This window comes from Talpa europaea (assembly GCF_964194135.1).
Source record: "Talpa europaea genome assembly, chromosome: 5".
Lineage (NCBI taxonomy): Eukaryota > Metazoa > Chordata > Mammalia > Eulipotyphla > Talpidae > Talpa > Talpa europaea.
The window spans coordinates 94,430,929-94,451,933 of NC_140071.1; the positions used below are offsets into that span (position 1 = coordinate 94,430,929).

Sequence of the window (21,005 nt, forward strand, 5' to 3'; positions counted from 1 at the left end):
CTTTAGTTGATAATTGGAAAAAGTTAGAAACCTAAAAATGTCAAGACACTCATGCATACGGAATGGATTGGAACTAGGTACTACCAATTAAATGCACTAACACAAAATTCATAAAAGGCAATCTTCCTATTTGTATTGTTGTTGGTAAACAAGGTAATAGAATGCAAGTGCTTGGACAAAGTTGCTACACTTGGATTAGGCCCTTGTGGGTGTGAGTAGCAGTGTCAATGGTGGCAGGTTTCCTGAACTCTGGATTGCAACTCCTGTGGGCTGTCCTTGAACTCTATAGTCCAATGCTATTCCCCTATTATGACTCCAGTTCTCCCTGTTGATCTTGTAAACATTTCACTCCTTTAAATCCTTTCTGAATAAAACTCTAAAGTTACTTTCACCTGGCACTCAACCCTGGTATTTCTGATTTTCCTGTATCTACTCTTGACTACCTATATAATTCATTCTCCTTCCAAAAGAGAATCCCTTAAAAATATAAATCACATCATGTCATCTTGTTTAAATTCTCCAGTGGCTTCCCACCAAACTTGGAACACAGCTCAAACCCTTTAGTGTGGTCCCAAGTCCTTAACAATCCGCCTCTGCCCATTTCTCCAATAGCATCCAGGTACTGGCCTTCTCTTAATTCTTGGGATAGACCAAATTTTGCCTAGATTTATATTACACAGTTCCATCCACAAGGCATGCTCTCCCCTCCATCTAGTCATTCAGATTAGTTACCATTTTGACAAACCTGCCCCCAACCTCCTCCAAAAGCCATGTTATTCTATTTTGTCCTGCATAGCAGTTAGTGGTATCTAATTTTTTTGGTCATTGCGCACTATTTATTGACCACCTCCTCCAACAAAGTATGTATCATAGGAGCAAGGACTTTGTCCCCTTACAGCAGATCCAGGGCATATTATAGATGATGGATAAATATTTGAAAGAATAATGGGATTAAAATTTGCAAGGGATGTAAATTTTACTTTTATTAGTCATTCCAGTGTGTTAGCAAAAACCACAACTTATTCTTAAATATTAGGTTAGTTTGAAGGTAATAGCCTTTTGCCATCTGGCTAACTTTGTACTCTAGTAGTACTTGAAAAATAGTCCTTTTTAAAACTAGCGTTGAAAACCTGGCTCTCTAAAAACCACTGATTTTAATGTGACTTAGGGGACAGGTGGTAAAGAGAGTGGATTTCATTGAGAACTAGTCTCATTTTTCTAAACTACTCTGATTCTTGTAATGGCATGCTATTAATTTTTAAAGATGAATGAACCAATCTCATTTTTCTCTTACAGTTACCTCTTAGCTCTATCTACCTTGCTGGTGGCGTCATGCTTGCTAAGGTCTCTTGAGAAACAGCACCATCTACTGGACATTGACTGCTGTACACCTGTCTTGGCAATAGGCGGTGACTCTCAGCCTTTCCTGTGCAACTCTAAACTTGACATGTTAGATTTAGCAACTTAGGTTCAGCCTTCCAGAAGGCCAAACAAGAAGTTTAGCCACTCCAAAAATGCTGACAAAGCCAGAGAATTCCCTTTGCCTGAGGATTTGACTCTAAGAAGCCAATGTGAGTTGATACAAGATTGGAAATCCGTGCGAGTGGGAGAGAACACAACAAGGCTACAACTTTGAGAGAACTTTGTCCACTGTGTTTTCTGCAAACAAGATGCTGAAGTGAGTTGTTTTTTCTTTCCCTCCTTCCTTAAAGGACCATAAATTTATCTGGGTTGAAATTCTACCACGCTACCTTTCTAGGCAAATTTTTCCGCTCATGACCCAGTCTCCTTTATCTCTCAATTTCTTAGTTTCTTAGGATCTAAAATACTCCACTCACCTTCTCCATCCCTTCCCTTTACACCCCACTTTGAAAACCTAATCCGATATTGCAACTTTCTCTAAATTCTTGAATCTATTATCCTGTCCTCAAATATTTAATATAAGCCAGATTTTCTTGTACCCTTTTTATCATGGACAGTAAATGCCTCTTGCTGTAGAATGAATGTTTATGTCCCCCTCAAAATATGTACACTGAAATGTAACCAAGGCCATGGTATTTGGAGGTGGGCATTTGGCAGACCCCTCATGAATGGGATTAGGCCTTACCAGAGAGCCAAGAAATCTAAATCTGTTCCACCCCTTCTGCCAACTGAGGTTACAGTGAAAAGACTCTGAGGAAAGGACTCACCAGACAATGAATTTGCCAGCACTTTGGTCTTGGATTTCTCTGCATCTAGAACTGTGAGAAATAGAACTGTGTTGTGCATAATTTGCTCTGGTCTCTGGTATTTTGTCATAGCAGACAAATGAACTAAAATACCACTTCAGTTCTCTGCTGGATACATATTAAGCACCCTCCTTTTCCTTAATTTCCTTTCTAATCTAGACCCTCGGGCATAATCTTCTCTCATTTCTTTCTTTTCAACTATTTCTTGACTATCAAGGGACATCTTTCCTGCCATCTTCTGATGAGCTTTATCAGAAATTGTATGAAGTTCAACATTTGTGGCTTTACAATCATTTATAAATTACTCCCATTCCTAAGACTTATTTAAAACTCATTTTCTTTTTTTCTGACTCTGGTATATTTTGTAGACCCTAGATTTCTTAATTAGTTACTAAAATAAAAATTATCAACATAAAATATTTTATTTCCCGTTCTCTCATATTTGCAACGTTATTTCCTTCCTTTATTCTAAGCATCCCGAGATTTATTCCTCCAGGATTCATTAGAATGATTAATTAGGAGAACAATTGCCTCCTTCAAGTATTATCTTATGTACCTTAAATATAAATTTCAAGAATCTAAAAAACCCCACTAATACCCTGAATGCTTACTATCCAAATGAAATAACTACCAATGTGATTAACCATATATAACTCAGTCAATGATTTTCCACTGGCACGCATTAAAACACACACACACACACACACACACACACACACACACACCCCTAAAGCAAAAAATAAATTCTTATTCATTCACTGTCTCTTCAGTTCCTCTTTTGCTAATAATATTATGTGGCATAATTTAGGGACCTACATAAAATTGAGCGAAGAAATGTTTTTATTAATCACAGCTTAAAATTAACATGACATCCTACTGGAATTAAACTGGATAAATAATGCTATTATAAAATGTACAGTTCTCACATCCATTTCAGAAGAAAATATTATAAGGGTTTTTCTAGGTCTGATTTCAGTAAACTTTTTCCATAGTAAAGAGCGATTAACATATTCTCAAATTGTGCTAAGAAACGGTGAGAAAGGCAAGTATAAAATCTCTACTATCAACTGGCAGGATTAGGACTCTTGCTAAACCAGAAACACATTTCTATTTTAGCTGTTACACCAGTGCACCTTTTTCATTAATAAGGCAACTAACTGCTTGCTGAGAGTAACACAATGACCAGCAAGTTCCAGTAATAGATACTTGATTGCTCAAGACTTAAATGAGTTTCCTTTTCCAATTTTGCTCTTGTGGAGCAGAAACAAGTATCTCTGTTTTTTGTATGCAGAGAAACTAATGTTCTGAAATGCAGCTACTGTAATCTTCTAACTCACAAAAAGGGGGATGAATTATTATCAGGAATGTCTTTAAAATACTTCCAGTTTTTAAAATAATACGGCTTCTAAATAATGTCTTAAACCATTTCTATTTGATAAACATATTTGACCTATAGTGTAGTAATTTCTTCTATCAATAACATTTTGCCTTCAATAAGCATTAGAGTTATAATTTCAAACACTTCTACATATAAAGCATCTTTAAGTAAGTTTCTTCACTTATTTACTCCTTCCTTACTGAACTGAGATTTTTTTTTTCCCTTATGTGCCTGTGAAGGGTAATCTGAACATACACATACATATGTGTGCATATATTGTTTTTACGTAAGTAACTTTCACTATTAGAGTAAAACTAGAGGGACAGCGCTGTGAGGACAACTCAATCTTCTTCAGAAGTCCTCCTCTAGGTTGAGGAAGGCAGGTACAGTTCACTGAAGGATGTGATGAGGCTGTAATAAGTCTTCTCATCATCTGTTAATCCTGCATTGCCCGGTCTCACCACCACAGCTACATGCACATCTGCTTCCTCAGCAGCACTGGCCTCTGTGAACATCAAAATATATTGTGAGAAATATCAAAATATGATGTCTGAGGATTTACTGCAAAGCATGGGGGAGGGGTGTTATGGGAATGTAAGAAACAAGCTTTTCTCTCTGATTTGGTAATTGTTCAAGCTAAAATGTACTGATTTTTCATATCTAAAAATTCTTCCCTACTAACAGGAACAAAGCCATGTTTGTACACTTTTCATCTTACAGAGAACTAAACTATTTCCCAAAGGGCAGGTTGTCTATAATAATCTCAATGAAGCAGCTATGGGACAAAAAGCATCCTAAGATCTAATCAGGCCAAAATACCTGCTCCTCACATCCAGAGTCCAAACTTATCACACTCCATATATAATAAATATGGGTTAGACTGCATATCTTTATTGCCTGTCAGCTCAAATAGCTTATCTTCTAGAACCACAATTATCTGCATCAGAGAATCCCATGTCCTCCTTTAACATTCTATATTTAGGACTATCACAACAATATGATTTGACATGTTATTACCTGTTGCCTCTCTCTTCTTTGGACTGTAAGTGCATAAAGATCAGTGACTATGTGGTGGGTAGAATAAAAATAGTACTCATCAGATGAAACGACATAGCTAGGTTTTACAAGGGGTATCTCCTCCAATATGCCTCAGATTATACTGCTCTCTCCAATTTCTTTCATTTCAGCACCTACTATGTTGTGCTAGATGCTACTCTAAGACCACAGATAGGTAAACGAAACCAAGCTCCTGCTTTCATGGAGCTGTGATTCTCACTTAAATATTCACAATAACTCTGAGACAGTGTTTCTATTCCCATTCTAAAGGTGTGGAAACTGAGATCTAGCAAGTGGTAGAGCTAAAATTTGAAGTGTCAGTCTGACTTTATGGTCTGTGCTCAAGAAAAAAGGTCAGCAAACTACAACCCACTGCTTCTTCAAACTAACGTTTTAACTGAACCCAGCCATGCCCATTCATTTGTGTACTTTCCGTGGCTGCTCTCGCACTATAAGGACAGAGTTGAATAGTTGTGACAGACTATTGGGTATGCAAAGTCTAAAATATTTATTATCTGGCCCGTTTCAGAACACATTTGCCAACTCCTGCTCTAAGACATTACTATTGGACCATGGACCAGTACTGTGGGGATCACCTGGAAACATGCTAAAAATGCAGAAATCTCAGGTCCCTGATGTGGAACTACTAAATTATTATCCAGGGCCTCCCCGGTGGCGCAGCGGTTGAGCGCTGGGTTGCGAAGCTGCCCGCAGCGTCTGCAGCACCGGTTCGATCCCCAGCTGCTCCCCGGCCACCGAGGAGGGTCCCACATGGCGCGCAGACCTCTTCTGCCGCCCGCTGCTCCCCTCAGCAGTGTACTTCGGTCCTTCTGCCTGCTCTGCTCCCTGCTCTGGCTCTGGTGAATTCTCTCACCCTCCCGCGCTTCTGACTGTACCCAGTGCTTGTATAAATAAATAAATAAATCTTTAAAAAAAAATAAAAATGACTTAAAAAAAATAAATAAATTATTATACACAATTAAACAAATGATTCTTCTGCACCAAGGGTGATCAGAAGTTTCAACTTCTGGCCATTTCCTTTTCTGGTTCGTAAGCATGATGACTGGGTGTTCATGCCGTTGTAAGATATGCCTCCCTCATACCTTGTTACGATGCCAGCACATTACCCTTCTGACATGAAAAGGAAAAAAAAAGAAACTTCTTGCCAGAAAACTGGCAAGAGATAATAAGTATGTATATACTGGAAGAATGTAGGAAGTCTTTGTAGGAGACTTGACACAGGTCTGTAGTCAGAGAGATGGTCTGTACTTGGACAGACAGAACAGGAAGAATTTGAAGTAAATGCTATGGAATTTAGATTTAGTGTAATAAGAAACCTCAGTAGTTTATCAGCCTTTGGAAAACAGTTGCAGTATCTGAATGGATTAATTACAGGACAGTAGTACTGAGAGACATAAGAAGCTCCCAGAGAGAATAAAAGCAACAGAGATATCTTTTCACCTACCTACCTCAAGTGTCTGTCTTCTGCTGTCCTGTGAAGGGCTGTTGCCTTCTCAGAGTAAAGTACTAAGGGATCCCCTCAGGTATTCTGCTTAATGGCCCTCACTGCAGCAGAAGAGGCAAACTATCTTGAACTTACCCCTAGTTCCCAGTCTGACTCCTCAAGCGAAGCTTTCCTCCTGATTAGGAACCCAACACTCTTGACCAAGTTGAGCCATCACACCCACTTGAGACTGGACACTAGCAAGTGGCTATTCCACATTCAGCCTCCTGGGGCAAGTTTTGTCCCGAATCATCCATCAACTTGCTCTGTTGGCATAGATTTAGTCTACTAGCAAAAGTCTTTTAGGTCTCTCTTTCATACCTAGTTATTATTTGGGTTATCAACTTAGTCCTCCACTCTGCCTTAGATGGCAGTCTGGGCAAGGGGTACCAAAACACAGTTTCAGAGAGAACAGAAAAGAGCAAGGCAGGCAGCCAGTTGTCTGGATCCACCCCAGCTACAGTCCTGCTGCCTAAGTGGGCATGGGGTTGGCAAAAGACAAAAGACAGGAACAAAACCCCCTTGTGGAAGACGTGGAATGAGCCAATTTCATCTTGAGGTCAATCTGGGGGTTATCTCTAAATTTAGGAATAATTTCTCTAGGGATTGCAACTTAAGGAAGTGGTTTAAGTGAAAAGCAAAATATCTGAAATACAGATATACTATAATGAGAACTAGAAAAAAGGTGTGGCTAAAAATGTGACTAAAGAGTATGAAGAAACTATAAGTGGTCTTAGGGCAAGGGTTATAATTATTAACAGAGAATTAAAAGCAGGAGACAGGACAAGGGTCTGGGAATCCCAAGTTAGAACATACATTAAACCCCAGAATGCTTAGGACAGGCTGAATTTGTGAAGAGCTTCAACTACAGATCAGGTCTCAATTCTCAGCCTGCAGAAATTCACCATCAGAGTGCTAGGGAAATTAGAGGCAAACCATGGGATTTGTTTCCAGTCACCCTTTGATGTGAATGATTTAAAAAAAAAACAAAACACAACAATTTGGAATATCAAATTTGTAGAAGCCCTTGCACTTTGAAAATGAGCCAAGCCCACAGGACAGGAACTGATTGCCACCAAACCTGCTGAGCTTTCAAAACTAAGATAACAAAGGCTGTGATTTGGTGCCATCTACTGAGATCAAAAAATACAGTCTAGATTTACCAAGGACTCAGATTTCTAACTAAGATATTAACAGTTATTGAAGGGTCTAGTCTGTATGAAGCCTATTCTACCTCTTTTTCTGGAAAACATACCTTCTTGACAGCATCAGATTATCTTTGATGGTTAAGATTTTTTTTAAGCCACTCAGCAAATGAAAGCTATTATATTAGCTTATATACCTATAACTCTTGCCTAACACAATAGACCAACACCTCAAGGGTCGGCGGCAGAGAAAGAATAAAGCGCATACACACTACCACAGATAAGATACATTTGCCAGCAGCCCAGATTTGCCTTTGGGCCCCATCTTGGCAAGCCCTAGTGACTGGGTGTGGGGGGATTACTCTAGTCCTGTGACAACAGACAGAATGGCAAGAGAGAGGAATATCAACAGACTGCTGAAGCTGCCTCCAAGGGGCCTGGCATCATGTGGAACCAAACAGCAGAAGAGCACCCCTGCCTCCCCTCTTCCCTAAAGCCCTTCCAAGGTTGCTGGCACAGAGACAGAGTGGTAAGGGCAGCTGCACAGTACAAAAGTCCTATTCTGTGGGTAAATGGAAGGTGTGATCTCAGCCCCAGAGAAATGTACATTCCTAGGTGAGTGGAAGAAACACAAATATGTCAAACTGCCATCAAATACAAGTGCAATTATAAACACACCGAAAGCTGGTCCTTTGGGAGATGCACAAACTCTAAGGAAAATGACCACACAGTCACGAGCTGGAGGCCAGGTGGGGGAATTTGGAATGGTCTCATGAAGCAGGAGCTTCCAGGAAAGAACTGCAGACACTGCCTTCTCCCAGGCACCCTCTGTTCTCCACTTGCTGCCACGTTTCCTCATTCACTGCCATTTGTTCTATAATTCACAACACAACTCATATTCTTACACAGATGCTGGAATGTATATTTTACATTTAGTCAAAACTACTCCTGAAATCACTTTGATTGACATTCAAGCACAGCTGTTTTGTGCATTTTAATTTTTTTTGCATTTAATTCTTAGAGTAATAGCTTATATGTTAAATTGCCACATCTAATAAAGAAAGCCATGTTGGGTAAAGGATGTCTATCTTTTAACAAGTGAATAATGTGTTCATCGCACAGGGTACATGGGGGACTGAGACCATCTGAGAGAGGTGGAGATAAGCTTCCTACTCACCCTGGAGCAGTGCTTGTGAACTGAAATGATAATGAAGCAAAATCAGTCACACTCTTTACAGAATGTTCTCTGTTTTTTTCCCTACTGTGGAGAGCTGATCTCAGTGCTGTTATTTTGATGCAGGTTCAATATGACTTTATTGTTCTTAACTAGCCAAGCACCTATCCTCATACTCTTATTTGTACGCTCCTTCCCACCTTTAAGTTTTCTTTTGTTATTTTACCATTACATCAGTGTGCGTATGTGTGTATGCACACACAAGAGTGTGCAGATGAATGGGTTTGAAACCATGGATAGAGTTAAAATGAGAAGAATCTTTCTAATGTTATTTCCCCACACACAACCCTGAAGGATGGGTAAATGGAGAGGGAGGTGGGTCAACTGGTAAACATTTCAAGAGTTCCCACCTAAACTGTGTTTAGACAGGCAACATGTTTGTAGTGTCAGGCTCAGCTCCCATCCTGGAACACACAATATAGAGGTCAGATTACTCACCAAGAGTAACGTCTGTCAAAAATAAGATGTTGTTGGTTGAGCATCCAATGCTGTGTGCAATCTTTCGATAACTTTCACTCTCCACTTTATGTCCGATTTTGGTGTCAAAGTGACCGTCAACAAGCTGGACAAAGAAAAGAGAACTGACTGACTAGAGATATATTTGTCCAGCCTGGCAATTAGGAACATTTGTTCCTAATCTCTTTATCTCTGAAATACACGGCAATCAGGTGAGTTCACCCATTTAATAAATATTTACTAAAAATCTACTTAACAGAGAACTTTAAGGAGGTAACAAAAGGTGAAGAAAAATTTTTTAACAAACGTTTGGAAGAAGAAAAATACCAGTGCAATGTATCTAAGATCATTTTATAACCTGTTTGGTTTGTTTTCATTAGCATTAATTTTATACCTATAATTTTTTTTTGCCTGCTTCTCCTTTTATTTCTTTAACATTGTTTTTTTATATTCCCTATACAATTGCACCCCCCTTATTTTGTACCCAATCCCTCCTCTCCCCCCGCCCACCATAGTGTGTCTCTGGTTTATAGTTGCTTGTTGATTTTTATTTTTTCTTATAGTTATTCTTTTTCCTGGGTATACCTATAATTTTATAAGATATGCTTGCCCTATATCCTTAAAAAACATTATTTGCACTCAAACTATTTATTGGACTGGGCTTTACTCCTGATGAAGGGTTTTGAACACTAGCCTTTGATGCCAGAATAAATAGATTTTTCCATCTGCCTTGTTAATAAGCAACCTGCCTTGTTAATAAGCCTTTGATGCCAGAATAAACAGATTTTTCCAACCTGCCTTGTTAATAAGCTATTAATTTACTTTCTAAAAACTTTCATTTTCTAATTAAAATATTTAGAAATTCTACCCAAGAACTAGTAATATCCTTGCCATCTTAGGAATAACTGAGGTCAAACACATAACTTGCTAATTTAACCCATAGTAATTAAAATAAGTTCACTACTAGGATCAGTTATTATGTTTTTTTAAAAAAAGATTTACTGATTTACGCATACAAGAGCTGGAGTATAGGCCAGAGGTGCAGGGGATAAGAGGATTCACCAGAGACAAAGTGGGGAACAGAACAGGCAGATTGATTGAAATACACTGCTGAGGGGAGCAGCAGGCGAGTCAGGAGAGGTCTGCTGTGCCATGAGGTTTGCTCCCTGGCCTGCCAGGGATCAAACTCCTGCTGCAGAGGCTGCGGACTACTTCTTAGTGCTATGCTTAACCCCTTTTGCCATCAGGGAGGCCCCTATAATACGTTATTTTGAATGTTTTTAGAACTTTTCACAAACTAAAAACAAATTTTTTTTTTACTTTTAAGAATATTGGTTTTATGGGCCTCCCCTGGTGGCGCAGCGGTTGAGCGCTGGGCTGCGAGGCTGCCTGCAGCCTCTGTAGCACCAGTTTGTTCCCCGGCCGCCGGCGAGGGTCCCACAAAAAAAAAAAAAAAAAAAAAAAAAAAAAAAGAACATTGGCTTTATGGATTTTCTTTTTCCCTCCAGTCTGCCTTACTTTATGCTGGAGAATCAAGTTTTTATTGTAGAAAATGAGTGAGTAATTATCTTATCCTGTCTATTGCCATCCTATTGTCTGTTCCACACTGAAAGAAGTTTACATCTGTATTCGGAGAATGGTTACCAATAATCAGACTTAATATTTGAATTAGAACTAAGATGAAAATGAGAATCTCCAAAGCCAATGTGTTCTCTGCACATAACAGAGATTCAATAAATACTTCTTTTAAAAAACAGCTGAGTGACCTATTATTGTATGTTGCCACAGTCAGCCTACAATCAGTCAGCATTCTTTTTAAAGTCCTAAAGGTATTCTTTCCCTTCATCCAATGACCACCCTGTCCTCCAGGGGGTGAGGGAGGGGAGGATGGAGGAGCGAGGAGGAATCTTTTTGCATATAAGAAATGTAAATGTAACTATATTAATGTTCAATAATAACATGCCCTGTTCTTTTACATAATAATGTTTCTGCTAAAATAAAATCTGTATTTCTCCAAAGTGCCAGAAACAAATGAATCTACCTTGTAGTTTCCTGCATTCAAGAAGTCTGCCATTAGTTTTCTTTGGATTGATGATATTTCTAATATTGGCAAGTCATCTGGTATATAACTGGCTAATAGCTTAAATGTACATAAAGTGATGGGTTCTAATAGAACCCATCATCATGATGGGTTCTAATAGAACCATCATCAGAATCACTTAGGCTAGATGTTTAAAGAAGTGGATTCCTAACCCCCACCCCAGACCTGCCAATTCAGATTTGTTAGTAAGTATGGTCCAGGAGTCTGCATTAACAAACTCCTCAGGTGATCCTTTCATACAATAAAATTTAAGAACCTCTGGGGGCCTCCCAGGTGACGCAAGGGATTACGTCTCAGCACTATAAGCTATCGTCAGCTACTGCAGCAAGAGTTTGATCCCTGGCCAGGGAGCTACCCATATGGTACAGCAGACCTCTCCTGCCTCACCTGATGCTCTCCTCAGCTGTATATTTCAGTAGATGTGCCTGTTCTGCTCTGTCTCTGGTGAATCCTCTCACCCCCTGTACCTCTGACCTACATCCCACTTCTTGTATGCATAAATAAATAAATCTTTTTAAAAAATTAAAAATTTAAGAACCTCTGATACAAAGATGAATACCACAGAAACATCACCCTTCCCAATAATGGATTCTCATTTTCCCACTTCTCTTTACAACCTGCTTAGCATATATAAAAGCAATAATCTGAATGCTAACTTAGCTTACACCTGTAGCATATTCCTTTCACATTCATTATTTCATGCTTTGATAGCATCAGAAAACAAAGTAACCAGGTAACATACCTCAAGAATATCTCCCTCTGTAGAATGCCCAAATAACAGTTTCTGTGCCTCTACACTCCCTGAGGAATAGATATACACTTTCATTCCAGCCTCTCTCCATTTCCTGACTGCTGGAACTACATCTTCAAAGAACCTAGAAAGAAGACCACCAAGTTAAAATACAAGAACATGTTTATCTAGTCAGATAAAATATAGTCAAATAGTGGCAACAAGTTTATTTGTACATAAATGTTTACCATGAAAAGCAAGGCCATAAGACTGTCAACTCTTATAGCTCTAACAGAGTTTTGAGATCACAGATTACAATCAACAATTCAGATGTAAATGAAGTTTCTGACAGAGAGCTATATTAATGACAATTCCTTTACTATAACACAGTATTACCATACAGTAAAGGAATAAAATAAGAAAGTGATTTTGTTAATTCCCAAGGAATTCATAAAGGCAAACAATAAAACTGTATTATTGTGTAATCTTTGACATAAGTATATCCAATGAGCTTTCAGAAAGCAAGGAAATGCTTTCAGAAACACTGTACCTAATTAAAAAGAGAAAACTATAGGCCAATATCTCTAATGAACTTCGATGCAAAAACCCTCAATAAAATCTTAGCCAACAAAATCCAAAAATGCATCAAAGAGATACTTCACCATGACCAAGTAGGATTTATTCCAGGGGCACAAGGACGGTTCAACATCCGAAAATCAATTAATGTACTCCAACACATCAACAAAAAGAAAAATAAAAACCATATGATCATATCAATAGATGCTAAGAAAGCATTCAACAAAGTTCAACATCTGTTTATAATGAAGGCCCTCGAAATTCTTGAGATAAAAGAAACATACCTGAACATAATAAAGGCCATATATGACAAACCCATAGCCAATATCGTTTTCAATGGCGAAAAGCTAAAAGCCTTTCCTTTAAGATATGGAACAAGACAAGGATGTCCACTCTCACCACTGCTTATCAATAATACTGGAAGTCCTAGCCAGAGCAGTAAGACAACAGAAAGATATATAAGGAATCCAAATAGAGAAAGAAGTAAAAGTATTTGCAGACAATATGATAATACACATAGATAACCGTAAAAGTCCCACAGAAAAATCAATCAAAATGATCAACCAGTTTAATAAAGTAGCAGGCTACAAAATCAACACACAAAAATCAGTAGCTTTCCTAGATACAATCAATCTGGAGAAGAAATCAAGAAAACCATCCTTTTTATAATTGAAACCAAAAAATCAAATACTTAGGAATAAACCTAACAAAAGAGATGAAGGACCTATATAAAGAAAATTACAAACTTTGTTAAAAGAAATAGAAGGCACAAAGAAATAGAAAGACATCCCCTGCTCATGGATTGGAAGAATTAACATTATCAAAATGGCCATCCTACCAAAAGCAATTTACAGATTCAACACTATTCCAATAAAAATTTCAATGACATTCCTCAAAGAACTAGACTACTGATGAAATTCATATGGAACCACAAAAAAACCTCAAATAGCCAAAACTCTCCTGACTAAAAAGGAGGATAACAGAGGTATCACACTCCCAGACTTCAAACGATACTACAAAGCCATAATAATTAAAACTGTATGGGGAACAAAAACAGACACACAGTCCAATTGAATCGAATAGAAAACCCAGAAATAAACCCACATATTTATGGACAACTACTCTTTGACAAAGGAGCAAAGAATATGCAATGGAACAAAGATCGTCTGTTCAATAAATGGTACTGGGGAAACTGGGCTGCTATATGCAAAAGAATGAAGCTAGACTACTGCTTCATACCATGCACAAAAACCACACCATGGATAAAAGAATTGGACATAAGACATGAAACCATAAAATGAATAGAAGAAAATATAGGCAAAACACTACAAAATGGGGCCTCCCTAGTGGCACAAGGGGTTAAGATGCAGCACTATGAAGCTATCTGCAGCCACTACAACACAAGTTCAATCCCCAGCCAGGGAGGTGACCCACATGGCACAGCATGCCTCTCCTGACTCGCCCTCTGCTCCCCTCAGCAGTGTATTTCAATCTGCCTGTCTGTTCCCCACTCTGTCTCTAGTGAATCCTCTCACTCCCCCCACACCACTGACCTATACCCCAGTTCTTGTAGGCACTAATAAATAAATCTTTAAATGATATACAACTCAGTAACATCACTAAAAACACATCCCCCTAAGTAAAGAAAGTGAAGGAAAAGATAAACAGCTGCGACTACAGGAAACTAAAAAGCTTCTATAGAGCAAAAGAGACATTAACCAAAACAAAGAGACACCCCACTGATTAGGAGAAAAAATTTGCACCCAAAATTACCATTAAGGGACTGATCACAAAGATCTACAAAGAGCTGATGCAATTCAATAAAGACAAAGTAAACAATGCTGTCAAAAAATGTGTGGAAGAGCTAAAAAGACACTTCTCCAAAGAGGAAATGCAAATGGCCAACAGGCACATGAAAAGATGTTCAACATCACTAGTAATCAGGGAAATGCAAATCAAAACCGCAATGAGATACCATCTTACACCAGTGAGAATGGCAAATACTAAAAAACAGGAAAACAAGTGTTGGCGAGGATGTGGAGAAAATGGAACCCTCCTACACAGCTGGTGGGATGCAAACTGGTCCATTCACTATGGAAAGCTGTCTGGAGGTCCCTCAAACTAGTAAAAATGGAGCTTCCATAGGACCCAGCAATTCCATTCCTAGGAATCTACCCAAAGGACACAAAAACATTTATTCCAAAGAATAACTGCACCCCTGTGTTTACTGCAGCACTCTTTATAATAGGTAAGATATGGAAACAAACCAAATGCCCAAAAATGAATGATTGGATCAAGAAGATGTGGTACATATACACAATGGAATATTACTCAGCAATACAAAAAAAAAAAAAAAAAAAAGATAAACTCATGCAATTCGCAGCAATATGGGTGACTCTGGAAGAGACTATGCTCAGTGAAACAAGCCAGAAAGCAAAAGAAAAATATTGGATGATTTCACTTATAGGAGTTAGGAGGAATGTAGGGGAAACAAGGGATCAGGGAAAAAAAAATAATTACAGTAAATTAACAGGCAACTATAAATCAGAGCCATTCTGCAGGGGAGGGAGAGGGATTGAAAATGGGGGAGGGAATAGCACAAGGGACTATGGTGATGATACACGGGTGAACTGGTGGTGGGAACTCTACAGAGACTACACCTGAGAGCAGAAAGTATATATTGTACAAAAAGGAAAAATTATGTAAAATATATATAAATTAAAAAATAAATAAAAAATAAAGTAGGATCAAGTCTTTCACCACTCCACAAAGCCAAGCATGCAGGTCTGGGGAATTTACTGGGAGAAATGTTTGGAAAAAAACAAAACAAAACGTAACAAAAACTTGTTAAAGTAAAAAGAATGTCGATTTTCTCTGTCTCACTAATCATGCAACTAATACTGGAGAGAGAAGACTAATGAAAAACACATTCATTTTAAGATTGTGAAGCAATCATTTGAGTAGTTACATACTCTGCTTTCATTCGCCCAGCTGCAAAGGCCGCCCTCCACATGTGGCCCTGCAGCTGTTTCAGTGCTGTGGTCTTTCGGTCCAGAGACATCTGCCAGCAAACATTATCCACCACGGCCTGGATCATCTGATGCAAGTCACCATCCGCTCCATTCCCATACCCTGCTGGGATCGGAACAGCCCCATCCAGGTGGGAGTCCTCTTCAGCCTTCAAGTTATAAATAACATCAAGTTTGTGTCCAACTTTCTTTTAAAAGATCACTTCAAATAGGACTGGGAAATTAAGTAGACCAACATTCTCCAACTACCATTAACACCCAAAAGAATTCAAATTAAATTCTACAGTTGGGGGCCTTCCCCAGTGGTACAAGTGGTTAAGTCTCAGCATGATGAAGCTAGCGGTAGCCACTGCAGCATGAGTTCAATCCCTGGCCAGGGAACTAACCCACTTGGCACAGCAGACCTCCTTGTCTCACCCGCTGGTCCCCTCAGCAGTGTATTTCATTAGCTCTGTCTGTTCTGCTCCCCACTCTGTCTCTGGTGATTCTTCTTACCCCCTGACACCTCTGGCCTACACCCCAGCTCCTGTATGCATAAATAAATAAATCTTTAAAGAAAAAATAAAGTATTCTACACTTGGAATGATACAAAAGATTCCTAAAAGAAACTACAAATGAACAACTTCAAGGGATGGGTTAGAGTGCTGACCCCTGATCCACATATAAGTTTCACTCTCCCAAAACTTAATAATAGTCTGCTGCTGATGACAAGCCTGACATAGTCAATTAACACATATTTTGTATATGTATTATATACTGAATTATTACAATTAAAAGTTATAGAAAAATGTTAAGAAAATCATAAGGAGGTCAAAATACTGTACTATCATGTACTATCAATAACTATAGATGCCATAAGTTTATCTAGTCAGTTTATAAGAAAATCTGCCTAGAAGTGGACGCACACAGTTCAACCTGTGTTATAAAAGGGTCAACTGTAGATTATAATTAATAAATTTACATTACTTTCCCAATGTTGCCAAAGCTGAAATTTAAACAAAAAGGCATGTTGTATATGAGGAGAGCACACGTGATATAATGATAAAATAAGACTCTGGTTTGTTGATTCACTTACTAGGACCAACAAACCAGGAGTACAGTTAAATCTGATCATCTTCTCTACACTATAACTAAGGAAAGAAACAAAGAAAATCTCAATAAAATTAAATTTTTTATGCCTGGGATTCAAAGAAATGAAACTAGTAATATCTATGACTGGTTCACATTCAGTCCTCTATAATCTCTCATATTTTGCAAAATCTTAATAGCTATTTAGAACAAGAATTCTGTGACAATGCATATATCTAATAACCAAAGACTTAGTGATTTAGATATACTAAAGTGAGGGAATAAGTAACGTAAGGGATAACTCAGACTAATCCTGAGTTATCTAGAAAATTCTGCAAATATAAATACTCCATGCCCCAAAGAGTCTGACTATATTTCTAAATCTAACTTCTAACATTAAATTCGTAGAGCATTCCACAAAATCCAATGAAATAAACTAAGTAGAAAGTACTACCAGAAATAAATGTGAAAACTAGCTCCGCACAGCATGCAAGATCTTTGCCACTGAAGCAATTAAAATAAGAAAAACAACAGAACAAGAGTTCTGTAGCACACATTGTGGAAGGAGGAAATAGACTGAAAACCAGGAGAGAACAGAGGCACAGAGCACCTGAGACTAAGGTGGGTAGGAAGGCCAACCATGTGAGCTGGGTAAGGGCTGGAAGGAGGAAGAGTGGGCATGAAGGCCCAGGAGCATGTTGGGAGGGTCAGCAGGGCCTCATGCCAGGTAGTAGAGTTGATAAGGTGGTATCACTGGAGACATTAATGAAAAATGTGATGATACAGTACAGAACCTTTTACATTCCGCCCAGAAAGGATTTAGTTTTATAAATATATGACATCTCTAAGCAGCTAAAACAGCTCCAAAAGGAGGCAATTCTAGCAATAATAAACTGCCCCAATCTGTCTGTTTAATTACAGGCTGTGAATTCCTAAGCAGGCAAGTCATGGCAACTTCCAGAGCACTTGTTTTACAATATGTTCAGAATTTATTCTAAGATTTCAGGCATCCTCAATTCTAAGACACTAGGGAATGTGGAAGCAATGAAATAGAAATGCCCAACCTGTTTCCTCAAAAGATTGACATCCTGCTGGCACTCCTCTTCTTCCCAATGTGTCTGCAGATACTCCTTAACATTTTCTTTGATGTAAGGAAATAAAATGTCCTGGGTAAAAGAGTAAAAGAAAATGTAAGCATTAGCTTGAGTTATTTGCATGAGATCAGGTTCTTCAACAATCTCACCTTAGCTAATTTGAGCAAATAAGCCACTAAAAGTTCCTTTGAAAATATGAAAACTGTTGCTTGGGACAAATAAGTGAGACAAAGACCAAGCAAGAAATAAATTAACTAGTTCACTAGTCAATTTATAATGATTTAGATCTGGTCTACTTCCTACATTTGTAAATAAAATTTTGTTGAAACACAGCCACACTCACTTATGTCTACTTTTGGACCACAATGGCAGAATTGGGTTTATAGTCTTATATTTAAGATTATATAAACACAAAGAGTGAATTTACTGGGCCTCCCCGGTGGCGCAGCGGTTGAGCGCTGGGTTGCGAAGCTGCCTGCAGCCTCTGCAGCCGGTTCGATCCCCGGCTGCTCCCCGGCCACCGGAGGAGGGTCCCACATGGCGAGCAGACCTCTCCTGCCTCCCGCTGCTCCCCTCAGCAGTGTACTTCGGTCCTTCTGCCTGCTCTGCTCCCCGCTCTGGCTCTGGTGAATTCTCTCACCCTCCCACGCTTCTGACTGTACCCAGTGCATGTATAAACCAAACAAACAAACAAACAAATAATAAATAAATAAATAAATAAATAAGACATGCCTCTAGAAAAAAATTAAAAAAAAAAAAAGAGTGAATTTACTATTCAATGCTTTACCTAAAAAATCTGCCCTCCTTGATGGCAGGAGCAGAATATATGTTACAGCTTTGTCCCCAGTACACTTCACAGTAAGTGAAAGATATACATAACTCAAATAAATATCTGCTGCAAGTATAATACCCACATGTGGCAAATGTTTAAAATAAAACAAACTGATCACCATGATTCTTGGCAATCAGAATGCCAACAGAATACCCTATAAGAAATTGATGTATAAAGGCAATTCAAAAATAAAATAACCTGTCAGTAGTCCATGTCTTGGGAATTTTTACATCCAAGGTCATTTTTACATTTACTTGAGATTATAACATATTTATATTTACTTGAAACTGTAGCATATGTATCAAATGTGGCACATTCAATAATGTTTTTAGTGTCTTCTATATGCCAAGATATGCTAGTCCTAAATGGGGTATGGAGAAAGGAACTGAAAAGTGACATCACAGTTCCTATTCTCAATTAGTTTAAGAACCGCCACCAAAACACAAACACCACTTTTCAAGGTTGTACAGAAAATATTGAAATGTACATGGAACCACATAAGGCTTGAATTGTCAAAGCCACTAAGAAAAAAAGGAAAAAATGCAGGTATCACATTACCTAATTTCCAATTGCACTATAAAGCAACAGAATTAAAAACAATACAGTATAAACACAAAAATAGATACACAGACCAGAATTGAAAGCCCAGAAATAAAGTCACATACGTATCAGTACCTAGTCTATGACAGAGCGGTGATGACTATATTATGGGGAAAGGACAGTCTAAGAACAAAAAGTCTCAGAACCACCAATGGTAAATAGGATTAACCTGCTGTTCCCCCAGAATGGCATCAAGCATGAAAGGCTATCAAATAGAGAATCTGATCTATTGAACATGAGAGTTGAGAGACAGAGGAAGTTTTCATATGTTTCCATACCAACTCAGGGTGTGCAAAAGGCTCTGAAGATAAGCAATCCTATTCCCTGCAAAGGCAGCTCACTAAAGAAGAATATATGCCAATTCATGAGGCACCAGCATGTGCTGGCACAGCAATAGAATACCCACCTCTTCAGAGCAGCACTAACCAGAACCAGCTCACTACCCAACTTTGTGGAATGCAGGGAAGAGAGGAAAACAACTGATGCATGCCTTCTTGCTCTTCCCTTTCAGCCTCTTCCTTATTACAAGCTTATGGACATTCAATTTTTCTCACATACTATATTACTAGAAAGCGAACAGTTCCCCTTTTTCAGGGGAACTGAAAAAGGAAAGAAAGAAACCAGAAAAGGAGCCTCCCTGGTGGCGCAAGGGGTTAAGTCTCAGCATTATGAAGCTATCACCAGCCACTGCAGCACAAATTCGATCCCTGGCCAGGGAGCTGACCCACATGGCTCAGTAGACCTCCCCTGTCTCACCTGCTGCTCCCCTCAGCAGTGTATTTCAGTGAATCCGCCTGTTCTACTCCCCACTCTGTCTCTGGTGAATCCTCTCACAGCCCCAAACCCTGCACCTCTGGCCTGTACCCCAGCTCTTATCTGCATAAATAAATTAAATCTTTTTTTTTTTTTAAAAGAAAGAAACCAGAAGAATTTTTATCTTATTTCTCACTAACAGTCTAGCGGGATGGCATGATTAGGACATAACAGATCAACAAGAATAAAAGGATTTTTGTTTAGTGTACACAGCATTTCCCTGACTAGAACAAGGGCTTGGCAACATAGAATTCTTCCATATTTCAGAAGTCCCAAGGCTTAAGTTCAACTCCCAAATTGAAGTACGTAATACAAGAAGGTTATTGTTTTCTTTAAAGTGTTTACCTCTCTTCAAGATACCTTATTCAAATTTCACCTGCCTTAGTAAAGATAAAATCACTCAATTATTCTTGTCCTCAGGTGGAATTCCAGTAAGTAATAGATGATCCAGCAGATTCAGAAACAGCCAAAACAGTGTGATCAGGCAAATTTTTCAGCATACTTGACCAAAAAAAGCCTTGTGGAACTCAATAAAAACTCACTTTTTATCCAAAAGAAGGAAAATGAAGCACTAAGACTGACAGCTTTCTCCTTCTGCAAAAGGTTCTATTTACTCTCCTGATATATTTCTGATTTTTTTCAAATGCTAAGTTTTTTATCATGCCCTATATACATCATGCACATTCTTATTCCTTCCTTCCCCCTACTTAGTATCTTTTTCCTGCTTGTACACTGCGGTAGCACTGTAAACTGGTCCATTTGAGCATGCCATCAGAGATGTTTTAAGACATACATGCACTCCTCTCCTAGACATACACAGAGGAACTCCAACATACTGCCCAAAGAAGAACGTTTTTTAAGATGTTTATTGCAGGAGATCTCCTGGTGGCGCAGCCGTTAAGTCTCAACACTATGAAGGAATCCGCAGCCACTACAGTTTGATCCCTAGCTAGGGAGCTTACCCATATGGGGCAGCAGACCTCTCCTATCTTACCCTCTGCTCCCCTCAGTGGTGTTTTTCAATAGATCTGCCTGTTGTGCTCTACACTTTGTCTCTCACCATTTCCTCCCACCCCCCACCCTCTGGCCTACACCCCAGCTCTTGAATGCATAAATAGATAAATCTTTAAAAAAAAAGTTTAGGGGTCTCCCTTGTGGCGC

The 21,005-nt window shown here is 38.7% G+C and overlaps 1 protein-coding gene across 1 annotated transcript in view; it reads right to left on the reverse strand.

The window, feature by feature from the left end:
* Positions 1 to 3,971: 3,971 nt before the first annotated feature.
* The window catches only part of ENOPH1 (enolase-phosphatase 1), a gene marked incomplete at its 3' end in the record, with an annotated part of 35,615 nt that continues 18,581 nt past the window's right edge, over positions 3,972 to 21,005 (reverse strand). Inside the window, exons 2-6 of the mRNA XM_084233827.1 lie at positions 17,570 to 17,671; positions 15,381 to 15,586; positions 11,845 to 11,977; positions 8,984 to 9,107; positions 3,972 to 4,111 (exon numbers count right to left, since the gene is read on the reverse strand). Of these exons, the coding sequence (XP_084089953.1) occupies positions 3,972 to 4,111; positions 8,984 to 9,107; positions 11,845 to 11,977; positions 15,381 to 15,586; positions 17,570 to 17,671 (705 nt within the window). The remainder of the gene's footprint in view (positions 4,112 to 8,983; positions 9,108 to 11,844; positions 11,978 to 15,380; positions 15,587 to 17,569; positions 17,672 to 21,005) is intronic.